The 12,056-nt window shown below is 62.5% G+C and overlaps 2 protein-coding genes across 2 annotated transcripts in view; both read right to left on the bottom strand.

The window, feature by feature from the left end:
* The window catches only part of MRTO4 (MRT4 homolog, ribosome maturation factor), a 366,835-nt gene that overhangs the window by 283,031 nt on the left and 71,748 nt on the right, over positions 1-12,056 (bottom strand). The window lies entirely within an intron of this gene.
* Positions 1-12,056, bottom strand: part of IFFO2 (intermediate filament family orphan 2) — a 40,899-nt gene that overhangs the window by 5,471 nt on the left and 23,372 nt on the right. Inside the window, exons 2-8 of the mRNA XM_060200897.1 lie at positions 8,563-8,623; positions 7,122-7,217; positions 5,929-6,069; positions 4,700-4,839; positions 3,628-3,748; positions 3,459-3,551; positions 574-704 (exon numbers count right to left, since the gene is read on the bottom strand). Of these exons, the coding sequence (XP_060056880.1) occupies positions 574-704; positions 3,459-3,551; positions 3,628-3,748; positions 4,700-4,839; positions 5,929-6,069; positions 7,122-7,217; positions 8,563-8,623 (783 nt within the window). The remainder of the gene's footprint in view (positions 1-573; positions 705-3,458; positions 3,552-3,627; positions 3,749-4,699; positions 4,840-5,928; positions 6,070-7,121; positions 7,218-8,562; positions 8,624-12,056) is intronic.

The following is a 12,056-nucleotide window of genomic DNA, read 5'->3' as shown; positions in this document are numbered from 1 at the left end:
AGAGGAACGGGGAGACAGAGAGGATCGCAGGGATCCTGACTCCCGCTCTCCACTCCCCACCTGCAGGGGCAAGCTTCACAAGTGGCAAGGCAGGGCTGCAGGTGTCTCTCAATCTCTCTCCGTCCTGTCCACTAAAATTGAAAAATGGCCACCAGGAGCAGTGGATTCGCAGCGATGGCACCGAGCCCCAGGGAGAACCCCGGAAGCAAAGAAAAAAAATAACAGAGAGAGATGGACAGATGGGCAAATGGAGGAACAGGCAGACAGAGAGACTGGGGGGGGGGGGGGCGGGCGGATGGGTGGACAGACAAGCAGGTGCGCCAAGCCGGCCGCAGCTTGGCCCCGGGTCTCGCCCACCTGTCTGCGGAGCCCCTGATGTGCCGGCCGCAGCTCGGCCCCCGGTCTCGCCCACCTGTCTGCGGAGCCCCTGATGTGCCGGCCGCAGCTCGGCCCCCGGTCTCGCCCACCTGTCTGCGGAGCCCCTGATGTGCCGGCCGCAGCTCGGCCCCCGGTCTCGCCCACCTGTCTGCGGAGCCCCTGATGTGCCGGCCGCAGCTCGGCCCCCGGTCTCACCTGTCTGCGGAGCCCCTGATGAGGCGGCGGCAGGTCTCCATCTGGACGTCCAGGCCGCGTTTCATGCTGCACATCTCCATGTACTCGTGCAGATGCCGGTTCATGTCGCTCTTGGCCGTGGCCAGCTCCAGCTGAGGGGGGGGGGGGAGAGCGGGTGAGAGCGGGCACAGCGGGCATAGCGGGCAGATGCTCGGCAACCCTCCCTCCTCCCAGAGGCCTCAGCAGTGGCGGCAGCGTCCGGGCCCCTCACACCGGACACCGGGCCTCAGAGAGCTGCGGCCTGGCCCGCGTGGCAGAAAGAGCCCTGGGGAGGGAGGGGCCGGCCGGCTGGCCCCCGTGGAGAAGCCCTCCTGAGGAGCCCCAGGGCCTGCCAGATCTACCCTGCCTGTGCACGCGGGCAGAGAGGCCCTGGGGTCTCCTGCAGGTTTCTGAGCCTCCTCTTCTACTTGTCATTGTGTCTGTCGTCTTTACAGCCAGAGATTGAGAGGAAGGGGGTGACAGAGAGGCAGAGAGACACCTGCAGCCGTTTCACCACTCGTGAAGCCTCCCCCTGCAGGTGGGCACGGGGGCTTGAGCCGGGTTCATGCTCGCAGTGACATGGGCCTCGACCGGGTGCACCACCGCCACCCCCTGAGCTTCTCTACCAGGACGGGGGCCCGGCCCTTCCTTCCCCAGAGCAGCAATAGCCACGGCGCTCAGGGTGGACACGGGCTCGGGAACACAGGCCCTGCAGCTGGGCCGCCACAGGCCTCTGCCGAGCCAGGTGTGAGGTGTGAGGTGTGGGCTGTGGGCTGTGAGCTGTGAGCTGTGGGCTGTGGGCTGTGAGGTGTGAGCTGTGGGCTGTGAGTTGTGGGCTGTGGGCTGTGGGCTGTGAGCTATGAGGTGTGAGCTGTGAGCTATGGGCTGTGGGCTGTGAGCTATGAGGTATGAGGTGTGAGCTGTGGGCTGTGGGCTGTGAGCTATGAGGTGTGAGCTGTGAGCTATGGGCTGTGGGCTGTGAGCTATGAGCTGTGAGCTGTGGGCTGTGGGGTGTGAGCTGTGGGGTGTGGGCTGTGAGGTGTGAGCTGTGGGCTGTGAGTTGTGAGCTGTGGGCTGTGGGCTGTGAGCTATGAGGTGTGAGCTGTGAGCTGTGGGCTGTGGGCTGTGGGCTGTGGGCTGTGAGCTGTGGGGTGTGGGCTGTGAGGTGTGAGCTGTGGGCTGTGAGTTGTGAGCTGTGGGCTGTGGGCTGTGAGCTATGAGGTGTGAGCTGTGGGCTGTGAGTTGTGAGCTGTGAGGTGTGAGCTGTGAGCTGTGGGCTGTGAGCTGTGGGGTGTGGGCTGTGAGGTATGAGGTGTGAGCTGTGGGCTGTGAGGTGTGAGCTGTGGGCTGTGGGCTGTGAGCTGTGGGCTGTGAGCTATGAGGTGTGGGCTGTGGGCTGTGAGGTGTGAGCTGTGGGCTGTGGGCTGTGGGCTGTGAGCTGTGGGCTGTGAGCTGTGGGCTGTGGGCTGTGGGCTGTGAGCTGTGGGCTGTGAGCTGTGGGCTGTGAGCTGTGGGCTGTGGGCTGTGAGCTGTGAGCTGTGGGCTGTGGGCTGTGGGCTGTGAGCTGTGGGCTGCGAGCTGCGAGCTGTGGGCTGTGGGCTGTGGGCTGTGAGCTGCGAGCTGCGGGCTGCGGGCTGTGGGCTGTGAGCTATGAGGTGTGAGCTGTGAGCTGTGGGCTGTGGGCTGTGGGCTGTGAGCTGTGGGGTGTGGGCTGTGAGGTGTGAGCTGTGGGCTGTGAGTTGTGAGCTGTGGGCTGTGGGCTGTGAGCTATGAGGTGTGAGCTGTGGGCTGTGAGTTGTGAGCTGTGAGGTGTGAGCTGTGAGCTGTGGGCTGTGAGCTGTGGGGTGTGGGCTGTGAGCTATGAGGTGTGAGCTGTGGGCTGTGAGGTGTGAGCTGTGGGCTGTGGGCTGTGAGCTGTGGGCTGTGAGCTATGAGGTGTGAGCTGTGGGCTGTGGGATGTGGGATGTGGGCTGTGAGGTATGAGGTGTGAGCTGTGGGCTGTGGGCTGTGAGCTATGAGGTGTGAGCTGTGAGCTATGGGCTGTGGGCTGTGAGCTATGAGCTGTGAGCTGTGGGCTGTGGGCTGTGGGCTGTGAGCTGTGGGGTGTGGGCTGTGAGGTGTGAGCTGTGGGCTGTGAGTTGTGAGCTGTGGGCTGTGGGCTGTGAGCTATGAGGTGTGAGCTGTGAGCTGTGGGCTGTGGGCTGTGAGCTGTGGGGTGTGGGCTGTGAAGTGTGAGCTGTGGGCTGTGAGTTGTGAGCTGTGGGCTGTGGGCTGTGAGCTATGAGGTGTGAGCTGTGGGCTGTGAGTTGTGAGCTGTGAGGTGTGAGCTGTGGGCTGTGAGCTGTGGGGTGTGGGCTGTGAGCTATGAGGTGTGAGCTGTGGGCTGTGAGGTGTGAGCTGTGGGCTGTGGGCTGTGAGCTGTGGGCTGTGGGCTGTGAGCTATGAGGTGTGGGCTGTGGGCTGTGAGGTGTGAGTTGTGGGCTGTGGGCTGTGGGCTGTGAGCTGTGAGCTGTGGGCTGTGGGCTGTGAGCTGTGAGCTGTGGGCTGTGGGCTGTGGGCTGTGGGCTGTGGGCTGCGAGCTGTGGGCTGTGGGCTGTGAGCTATGAAGTGTGAGCTGTGGGCTGTGAGTTGTGAGTTGTGAGCTGTGAGGTGTGAGCTGTGAGCTGTGAACTGGCCGTGCCGAGTGCCTGCCGGCCTGCGCTCCAGGGGTCGCTCTGGGTTACGTGTCTGGAGCCTTCAGAGGGCTCACTGGTGTGTGCGAAGCCGCAGGTTCAGTCCTCAGCTCCGCCAGGAGTCAGAGGGGAGGGGCCGGCAGCAGGCGGGTGAGCAGGCCCCCAGCCGCCTGGCACCCCGGCCGGTGGCCTCACCTCAATCTGGCCGATGGTCTCCTGGTACTCCTTGTCTCTGGTCTTGAAGAAGGACTCCGTCTCGTGGATCAGGTTGCCCAAGTTCTCCTCTTGCTGAAACCGCAGAGGAGACAGTTTAGGGAGGGAGCGGGTGGCACAGGCGAGCGGACGGACGGGGAGCCCGGCTCACCTCGCCCTGCAGGTCCAGGCTGGGGTTGCAGTTGGCGAAGTCCTCCCAGAGCAGCAGTGTGTCTTCGTTCTCCTCCCAGGTCAAGCTGTCACAGTCGTCGTCAAAGTCAAAGGTCTCCCGGCTGTGAGACACAGAGGGCGCGACTGAGCTGGGCGGGGCTCCTGGCACTGGCTGTGCCCGGCAGACTGTCAGCTCAGGCCACGGGGCTTCCGGGGGAGGGGCGCGGGGGTGGCCGCTGCTGTCAGGGGGTGGCCGCTACTCTGCACCCCTGCCCGGCTGGCTGCCAGGTTTCCCGGCGGCTGTGGCAACCGGGACACGATCTGTTCACTGGCTCTTCCAGAGAAGCCCTTTCACTCTCTTTCCCATCTATTGTTGTGTGTGTCAGTGGGCTGCTTTGAGGTGTGTGTGTGTGTGTGTCAGTGTGTGTGTGTCAGTGTGTGTGTGTCAGTGTGTGTGTGTCAGTGGGCTGCTTTGGTGTGTGTGTGTCAGTGTGTGTGTGAGTGTGTGTGTATGTGAGTGTGTGTGTCAGTGTGAGTGTGTGTGTGTATGTGAGTGTGTGTGTGTGTCAGTGTGTGTGTATGTGAGTGTGTGTCAGTGTGTGTGTGTGAGTGTGAGTGTGTGTGTCAGTGTGTGTGTGTATGTCAGTGTGTGTGTATGTGAGTGTGTGTGTGTCAGTATGTGTGTGTGTATGTGAGTGTGTGTGTCAGTGTGTGAGTGTGTCAGTGTGTGTGTGAGTGTGTCAGTGTGTCAGTGTGTGTGTATGTGAGTGTGTGTGTCAGTGTGTGTGTGTGTGTGTGTGTGTGTGTGTGTGAGTGTGTGTGTCAGTGAGTGTGTGTGTCTCAGATTCCAGCCAGGCCCCCGTGACACTGAAGGAAACTTCGGTGTTGGGGGTCTCTGACTCCGTGTCTCTGGTAGGATAAATAAATGTATCTAAAGGGGCTAGGATCTAGGTAACCGTCATGCGGGCCAAAGCACTTGGGCAGGTAGCTGCATGGGCCCAGGCCCCCAGCCCGCCGCCCCGCCCTACCCTCGGGGAAAGACGCTGCTGGGGTGGGGTGGGGCGGGTACTCACAGCTGGTTAAACATGCGCTTCATCTCGTCCGTGATGTTCATGGAGCCGACCTCATCCTCTGAGAACCGAGTCACCTCCCCATCCTGCTCAGAGATGTCGTCGTCTGAAGCTACCTTCCGTTCCTTCTTTTTGGAGACCACCTGGCCCAGAGAGGAAGAGAGGAGGGTAACTGAGGGCTCTGCTGGGCTGGCGGGTGAGAGCAGGCTAGAGACGGAGCCCCGCTCCGGGGCGGGAGCATGGCGGGCTGGTCACGGCCAGGAAGGAGGCGCGGGTCTCTAAGAAGCGGGCAGCAGCGAAGCAGGTAGCACGGGCCGGAGAGACATGCGGGACGGGAAAGGCCGATGGCCTGGACCCTGGCCGCCTGAGGCCACCTAGCTCCTCCCTTCACCAGAGCAGCTGCGGCAGAGCAGAGTCACCTGGGACATCTCTGAGGCAACCAGGGGGACAGAGACCCCCGTGTCCCAGGGACCTGCTGCTCACAGGCGAAGGCGGAGGGTGGGCGGCCGGGGGTTCACCAAGCTCCCCCGATCCAAGCAGACAAGACGCAGGCAAACCGAACCAAGGCAGAAACGGCAGCCCCAGCTCCCCGGCGGGGGATGGCGAGAGAAACAGAGTGGACACTGGGCGCCGGGAAGCCCAGCTCTCACCGCGACACCCAATCACGCACAAAGCCACGACGCACCGAACTGCCCTGAGCTCAAGCCAAAGCCAAACTACACCGTCAAAGTCGAGAAGCAGCCCCTGGAGAATGCTGTGGCCTGTCAGTCAGCGGACTCGCAGCCCATCCTTCTGGGGACACGGGGCTCACTGGGGAGGCACAGGCGGGGGGGCAGGGACGGGCAGGCAGGAGGCCAGGCCTCCTCCTCTGGACTGGACCTTAGTTCGGCTCAGCCGCCTGGGCTCAAGCAGCTTCTACCAACACTCCCAGCTGTGGTGCAGGCGCCCTCTCCTGGCACCCAGGGGAGCAGCAGGAGCTGGCGGGTTGGCCCTGGAGAGTCCCTGGAGGGTCTAGGCCTGTCTCCGCGACCTCAGCCTCGGGATGCAGCTCTCTGAGTCCCTGAAGCTGTGTCTTCCTGGGGAGGCCGAGGGCTGCAGAGAGCGCTACCTCTCGGGCAGGGGGCGTGGTGGGTCGTGAGGGGTCTGAGCAGGCAGGGGTGGAGGCGGGCTGCCCCGGGAGGGTGGCAGCGGTGGATGGGCGTGGCGGCCGGCGAGCAGGTAGCCCTATTCACCTGGAAGATCTTGGACACGTCTTCCGAGTTCCGCTGCTGCGCGACGTCGCACAGCTTGGCCGTGATGTCGATTCGGCGGCAGATGTCCATGTCCACCTTCATGGCCTTTTCCTGGATCTGTGTGTCCAGGTCTGTCATGGGCTGCAGGGAGGACAGCGGGGGTCACGTGAGCACGGGCTGAGGGGAAGCTGCTCCCGGGCTCTCCTGCTGAGCACCCCGGGTGCCAGGGGGGAGGCCCCAAGTCCAGGGAAGGGCGTGAGCCTCTCTCTCGTGGTGTGGAGGGCCGGGCGGCGCTGCTCAGGTGAGGGCCGGGAGCTGGGTGGGTGGGAGGCCGGAGGGAGCTCAAGCTCTGGCACCTCGTGGACCGTGTGACCCGTGTCTCTCGGTGTCCCCTCAGCGGGCGATGTCAGTGTGTGGAGGTCGGAGCACAGGAAGAAAGGCCACTCCCATTGTTGAAAGACGCCCCCGTCCCCCCCCACAGCACTACCTGCCCCACACAGAGGTGCCTGCCCAGGTGAGGCTGTCTCCCTCTGGGACTCGTCCCGTGCTGACAAGTGGCCTCCGCCTGGGGCCCTGGAGATTCCTTCTAGTTACACCCACTCAGGCCCCAAAGCCACGCCGGGCCCCCGTCTTCCCTGCAGGAGCTCCCCACACGCCAGCTGCTGCCTGAAGGTGCTGGGACACCGAGAGCCCCACCAGGCAGGAGGCCCCACAGCAGCAGCGTCCCACCCCGTTACTCAGAGCAGCTCCGATCGGCAGGACACACCGCCGGCCTCGCCCAGCCTTCCAGAACAATCTTGCTCAACGCCGCTGGCCCAGGGGCCTCGGGCTGGCACGGCCACCCGGGCTCCCCCATGCTGCCGCCTGGCCCACTGCTCTCCTCACACCCAGACACGCAGCCCACGGTGGCCACCCACTCTCATCCCACCGAGCTGCGGAGGAGTTGGCAGACACACACAGACCATCAGAGAGCCCTGGGGAGTGTGGGACGGGTTAAGCGGGAGCTCAATGCATCTTTGCTCAGACTGAGGGCAGCGGAGTGGGCAGGAGCGGGAGAGGGGCGCCTGGCCACCGATGCATCGGTCACCCTCATGGTCAAACACAGCCAGCCAGGGCGCTAACTACAAGCCAGCTCTGGAGCCTCAGTGAGGGAAGCACTTGGCGTGGCGGGTGGGGGAGGCGGCGGCACTTACGTCACTCATCAGCCCCTTGAACACCACCAGCTCAGCCTTAAGCCGCTCAATCTTCTTGTTCATCTCTTCCTGGATGGCTTCGGCCTCCTGTGCCGCCTACAGGGGGGATGAAGGTGGGTTTTAGGGGGCTGGACTCCTGGGTTCAGAGCCCCGGATGCTGACATCCAACCAGGCCAGACTCCTGGGCACCAGGGAAAGGTGCTGAGGACCTAACTGCAGCCTAGCTGCCATGGGTGCCTGCCCACTTCCAGGCGCCACCAGCTCAGCTGGCTTCTCCAGGGGGAGGCCTACCACGTGGAAACATCCACACAGATACGCAGCTCAAGACTGGCAGTGTCACACACAACCTAGCAGAATATGCACATTCAGAGCGTGCGTGTGCGTGTGCGTTCACAGGTAAGAGTAAGACTAGACAGCTATGTAACTCCAAGTAAGACACGAGGGGAAGTTTTCTTTCTGTACTCTGCAAACATCTGCACACAGACACGTTTCACTTGTGAAGGGAAACACTCAGCCTTCCCGTGCTACACAGTGGAGTCACTTAGCCTGGCTAACCTTCCCACAGAAAACAGCCTGGAATATTAGAAGACACATCTTAAAATCCATCTGGGTAGAATACTACTCAGCTATGAATAGTGGTGACTTCCCCTCCTTCACCTCAATTTGGATGGAGTTTGAAGGCATCCTGTGAAGTGAGATCAGCCAGACAGAGAAGGATAAGGATGGGATGATCTCGCTCACAGACAGAAGTTGAAAAACAAGATCAGCAGGGAAACACTAGGCAGAACTGGGACTGGAGTTGGCGTATTGCACCAAAGTCAAGGACGCTGGGGTGGGGGGAGGGTTTGGGTCCTGGGACATGATGGTGGAGGAGGAGCTAGTGGGGGCTGAATGGAAATGGGGAGAACTGAGAAATGTTGTTCACGTACAGACTTTGTATCTTACTGTCGACTGTAAACCATTAATCCCCCAATAAAGAAATTTTTAAAAAGTCAATCTGGGGGGACCTGCCATGCCTTCCCATGGGGTCAGTGTTGTGTGCAAATGCTGGAGGAAGAACAGAGGCCGAGGACTCTGCTTCACAGGATGAATGGAACAGAGGGAGCAGAAGGGCCCAGACAGAGCTGCAGAGCCAGGAGAGCAGGAGGGTCCTCGCACCGCTGCGGAGAGCCCACTGGAGTTGGGGGCCAGCCCAAGGACATACCCTCCCACCCTTTCCAAGGCATCCAGTCTTTTGATTCCTGCGAGTTGAGGGCAAGGAGTCTCAGAGCCCACCCTGAAGAGGCTGGAGAGGGGAATGAAGTGGCCAGTTTCTCCAGCAAGACGAAACTGAAGCACCAGAGGGAACAGAGAGCCGGCTGTGCTCGAACCTGCCCCAGTCTCGCCCCAAGAACACATCCCATGGGCCACACGGTTCCCGGCAGGTGCCCCGGGAGCTTACCTCCTGCAGCGTGTCCACCATGGTCTGCAGGTTCATGCGCTTGGAGAGCTCCTCCTCCCATCTGCAAAAGGCAAGAGGAACAGGGGTCAGAGAGCGGTGCTCAGACACGGCGCCAGCACCCCCATCGGACCTGCCTGCCGACAAGGCTGGCACGGACCCTTCCCGCCAAGAACGCCCCGTCTAGGGGAGAACAGCCGGGCTGAGACGTGACCTCGCTGCCGGCCGGCGCTGGGAGCCACGTGCCGGGCATGCGCGTGGCAGGAGGGGGCGCCGTGCCCTCACACGAGCCATAAAGAGCATCGGGAATGCCACAGCTGAGCTGCTGCTGCCAGGCACAGTCTCCGGGCCGAGCCGCAGGAGCCGGGCCACAGCCTGTCCCACGAGCAGGCTGCCCTCTGACCAGCAAGAAACACCCCTTCACTGGGCCGGCCCTCGCAGTCTTGGTGTCCACTGGCTCGATGGAACACCGAACAAGAGACCTGCACGCGGTTCTCGTTACTCTTAGCTCATAGGCGGGGAAACTGAGGCTCAAAGACGCAAAGCTCTGTGACCAGGAGATCACTCACGCCGCAGGATGCACTTTACCATGTGCAAGGACCCGGTTCAAGGCCCTGGACCAACACATAGGAGCGATGCAAAGGGGACACTTGACAGGTGTGGGGGGGCTGCTGTGGTGCCCTACTCCTTCTCTCAGTCCCTTTCTCTCCAGGAAAGAAAAAATGGAAGAGGGAGTCGGGCGGTAGTGCAACGGGTTAAGCGCAGGTGGCGCAAAGCACAAGGACCAGCATAAGGATCCCAGTTCAAACCCCGGCTCCCCACCTGCAGGGGAGTCGCTTCACAGGCGGTGAAGCAGGTGTGCAGGTGTCTGTCTTTCTCTCCCCTCTCTGTCTTCCCCTCCTCTCTCCATTTCTCTCTGTCCTATATAAAAACAACAACATCAATAACAATGACTACAACAGTAAAACAAGGACAATAAAAGGGAATAAATAAATATTTTTTAAAAAGGAAGACTGGAAGAAAGGTGAAAGAAAGGGAGAAAGAGAAAGGGAGAGAGACAGAAAAAGGAAGGACAGAAGGAAGGAATGGAGGGAGGCAGGCTGGCAGGGAGGCACGGTTCAGTGGGTCTCCAGTGGGTCTGTTTTACACTGACACAGAAAACAAGCAGCAGCTTTCTTGTGTCTCACACTTACTATGCAGCAGGGCCTGGCGAGGGACTTCCTGTGTATTATTTGTCTGTGCACGGGCGGAGGGGCGGGCAGAGGGGGGAAGGCACCTCGGGGCTCACGGTATACCCCAGCACCAACAGTAGGAAGGGGTGGCGTGATGACAGCCAGAATCGTGACTCTGGCCCGGGGCCCCTCTCAACCCCACCACTGTCCCGTGACAGGTGGAGGTGGCAGGCAGACTGGCAGTGCCCAAGGCCAGAGAGCACAGGGCAGTGGGGCAGGCCCAGGCTGCTGGCCCTAGAGGGAGCCCTTGTGCCCTGCCAGGCTCTCCTCACAGCACCGACCCTGCCATCCAGGTCCCCTCCCTCCCTCCTTCCCCTCAGAGGAAGCAGGGTCAGGTCCTCCCCTCCTTTATCCTGAGACAGACAGACAGCTTCTTTCTTCCCTCACCCCCCCTCCCCCGCCACCTCCCTACATGGCCTCAGAGCTCGGAGGTCTGGAAGCCTTTTAGGATGCTGTCGGGACCAGCTAAAAATAGGCCAGAGGGGAGGAATGGCTGGAGAGCGGGGTGACATCACCGGCTTTTGCAAACAAGAGAAAATGGGCATTGTTTGCACACAGAGGAAAATTCCTCCTCTCCCTCCCTCTCCCACCTGGTCAGGGCAGCCGCTGTCCTCCGGGAAGCACGCACTCTCCCCCCCGCAGCTGGTACTGCACCTGCCCGGGTCTGCCCTGGGTGCCGGCAGTGGGGGCTGGGGGCTGTGCAAGGCGCTCTGGTCGGGGCTGAGGGACCGGCGGGGACACCTCGCTGCACAGCCTCGTGGGAAACTGGCTCCGAGAGCACAAGGCCCTCGCCGAGGGTCACCAAGTGTCCCAGGGTCGGCTGCGGGGGTCCCGCGTGGAGACCAGCTGAGTCACCTCTCCTGGCTGAGCGGCCTGGGGGCGGGACACTCGATGCCAAGGCCGCTGAGCAGAGCAGGTGCGGGGGACGGGGCAGCAAGGGGCAGACGTGCAGGCACCGGAGGCACCAGCCGCCCCTCTCTCCTTGTATGGGCTCTGCTTCCTTCTCATCAGGAGAGCACAGGGAGGCCGACAGGCACAGATGGAGAAAGTGAGGCAGAAACCGCTCACCCTGTCTCTGGTCTAGACTCGCCGTCTGCAGCAGCGCAGCCTGGGCCCCGCGTGTCAGGTTCGGTGCCGTGAGCGGGAACTCTAACCCTCGGACAAGGCTTTCTCCCCGAGCCAGCCCAGGGGGGCAGGGAGCGGAGGCCCAGCGAGCCCAGTGAGCAGGAGGGGACTCGCTCTCTGAGGCAGGGCCTCTCCTAGGGGCCTCTGCTGGGGTGCAGGCTCAGCGGTTCTAGTGAGGCCCCTGCAGACACTGAGGGGACCCGCCCCTCACTCACGCCTCAACACGGCCCAGGAGACAAGTGTGCGCCAGCGACCCCACGGACCCCAGGTTCCCAAGGCGGGCATCGTGGGCTGCTGGCACCCCTGCACCCTCCCAGGAGGCCACGGGCGGACCCCGCGTGCAGAACTTGGCAGCCGCGGGCCCGGTGCCGCGGGGAGACCTGGCTCTGCCCGCAGGGAGGTTGACGGTGCAGAAAAGCTCTGGCTGGCGGCGGAGAAAGGACGGCTTGTCACGCTCTGGACGCTCTCGAGTCGCGGCAACCCAGCCCAGCCAGGGGACACATGGCCTGACTGGAAACTGCCCGGCCAAGTCCTGGGCCCGGGACTCTCAACACAGGCTTCCCAGGCATGGGCCCTGCCGCAGGACTGGGGTGTCAGCAGGCGCCAGCAGGGCGCCTACTGTGAGTCGGGGTTGGTAGCTACCGTGCCCTTCCAGCCTCTGGGGTCCCGGCATCACTTCTTCAGGGAAGGAGCAGGGAGCCGCCACACACCTGAGCAAGCCCCAGAGCCACAGCACACCCCTGTGGTGCACCAGGGTCTGAGCCCCGGCTGGGCCCTGTGAATGGCAGACAGGTGCCCTCCCGTGAGGCGATTTTCACCACCAGCCGAGCCTGCAGGCTGCAAGGCTGTGGGGCTGCCCCAGCCTGAGACACCGGCGGGAATTCCGAGCCGGGACTGGCTGGATGCTACTCCTGGCCCTCCTCCTGCGGGAGAAGCAGCGATAAGCAGTGAGGCAAGGAGGGAAGGCTGGTCTTTGGGCTCGAGAGCACCTCAAGTCTCCTTTGTCCAGGTGCCACTCTGCGAGAGGACGAGGGGTCCCCTCTGGTCAAAGGCCCCCAGGGTGTTAAGGCTGTCACTGCAAGAATCCGGGAAGACACAGACCCAATCAGGTCTGCTCTGTTCTGCTGTCTTTAAGAGGCC

Source organism: Erinaceus europaeus, chromosome 11 (assembly GCF_950295315.1).
Source record: "Erinaceus europaeus chromosome 11, mEriEur2.1, whole genome shotgun sequence".
Lineage (NCBI taxonomy): Eukaryota > Metazoa > Chordata > Mammalia > Eulipotyphla > Erinaceidae > Erinaceus > Erinaceus europaeus.
The sequence above is the reverse complement of the archived record's forward strand: the minus strand, read 5'-3'. Positions and strand labels throughout refer to the sequence as shown.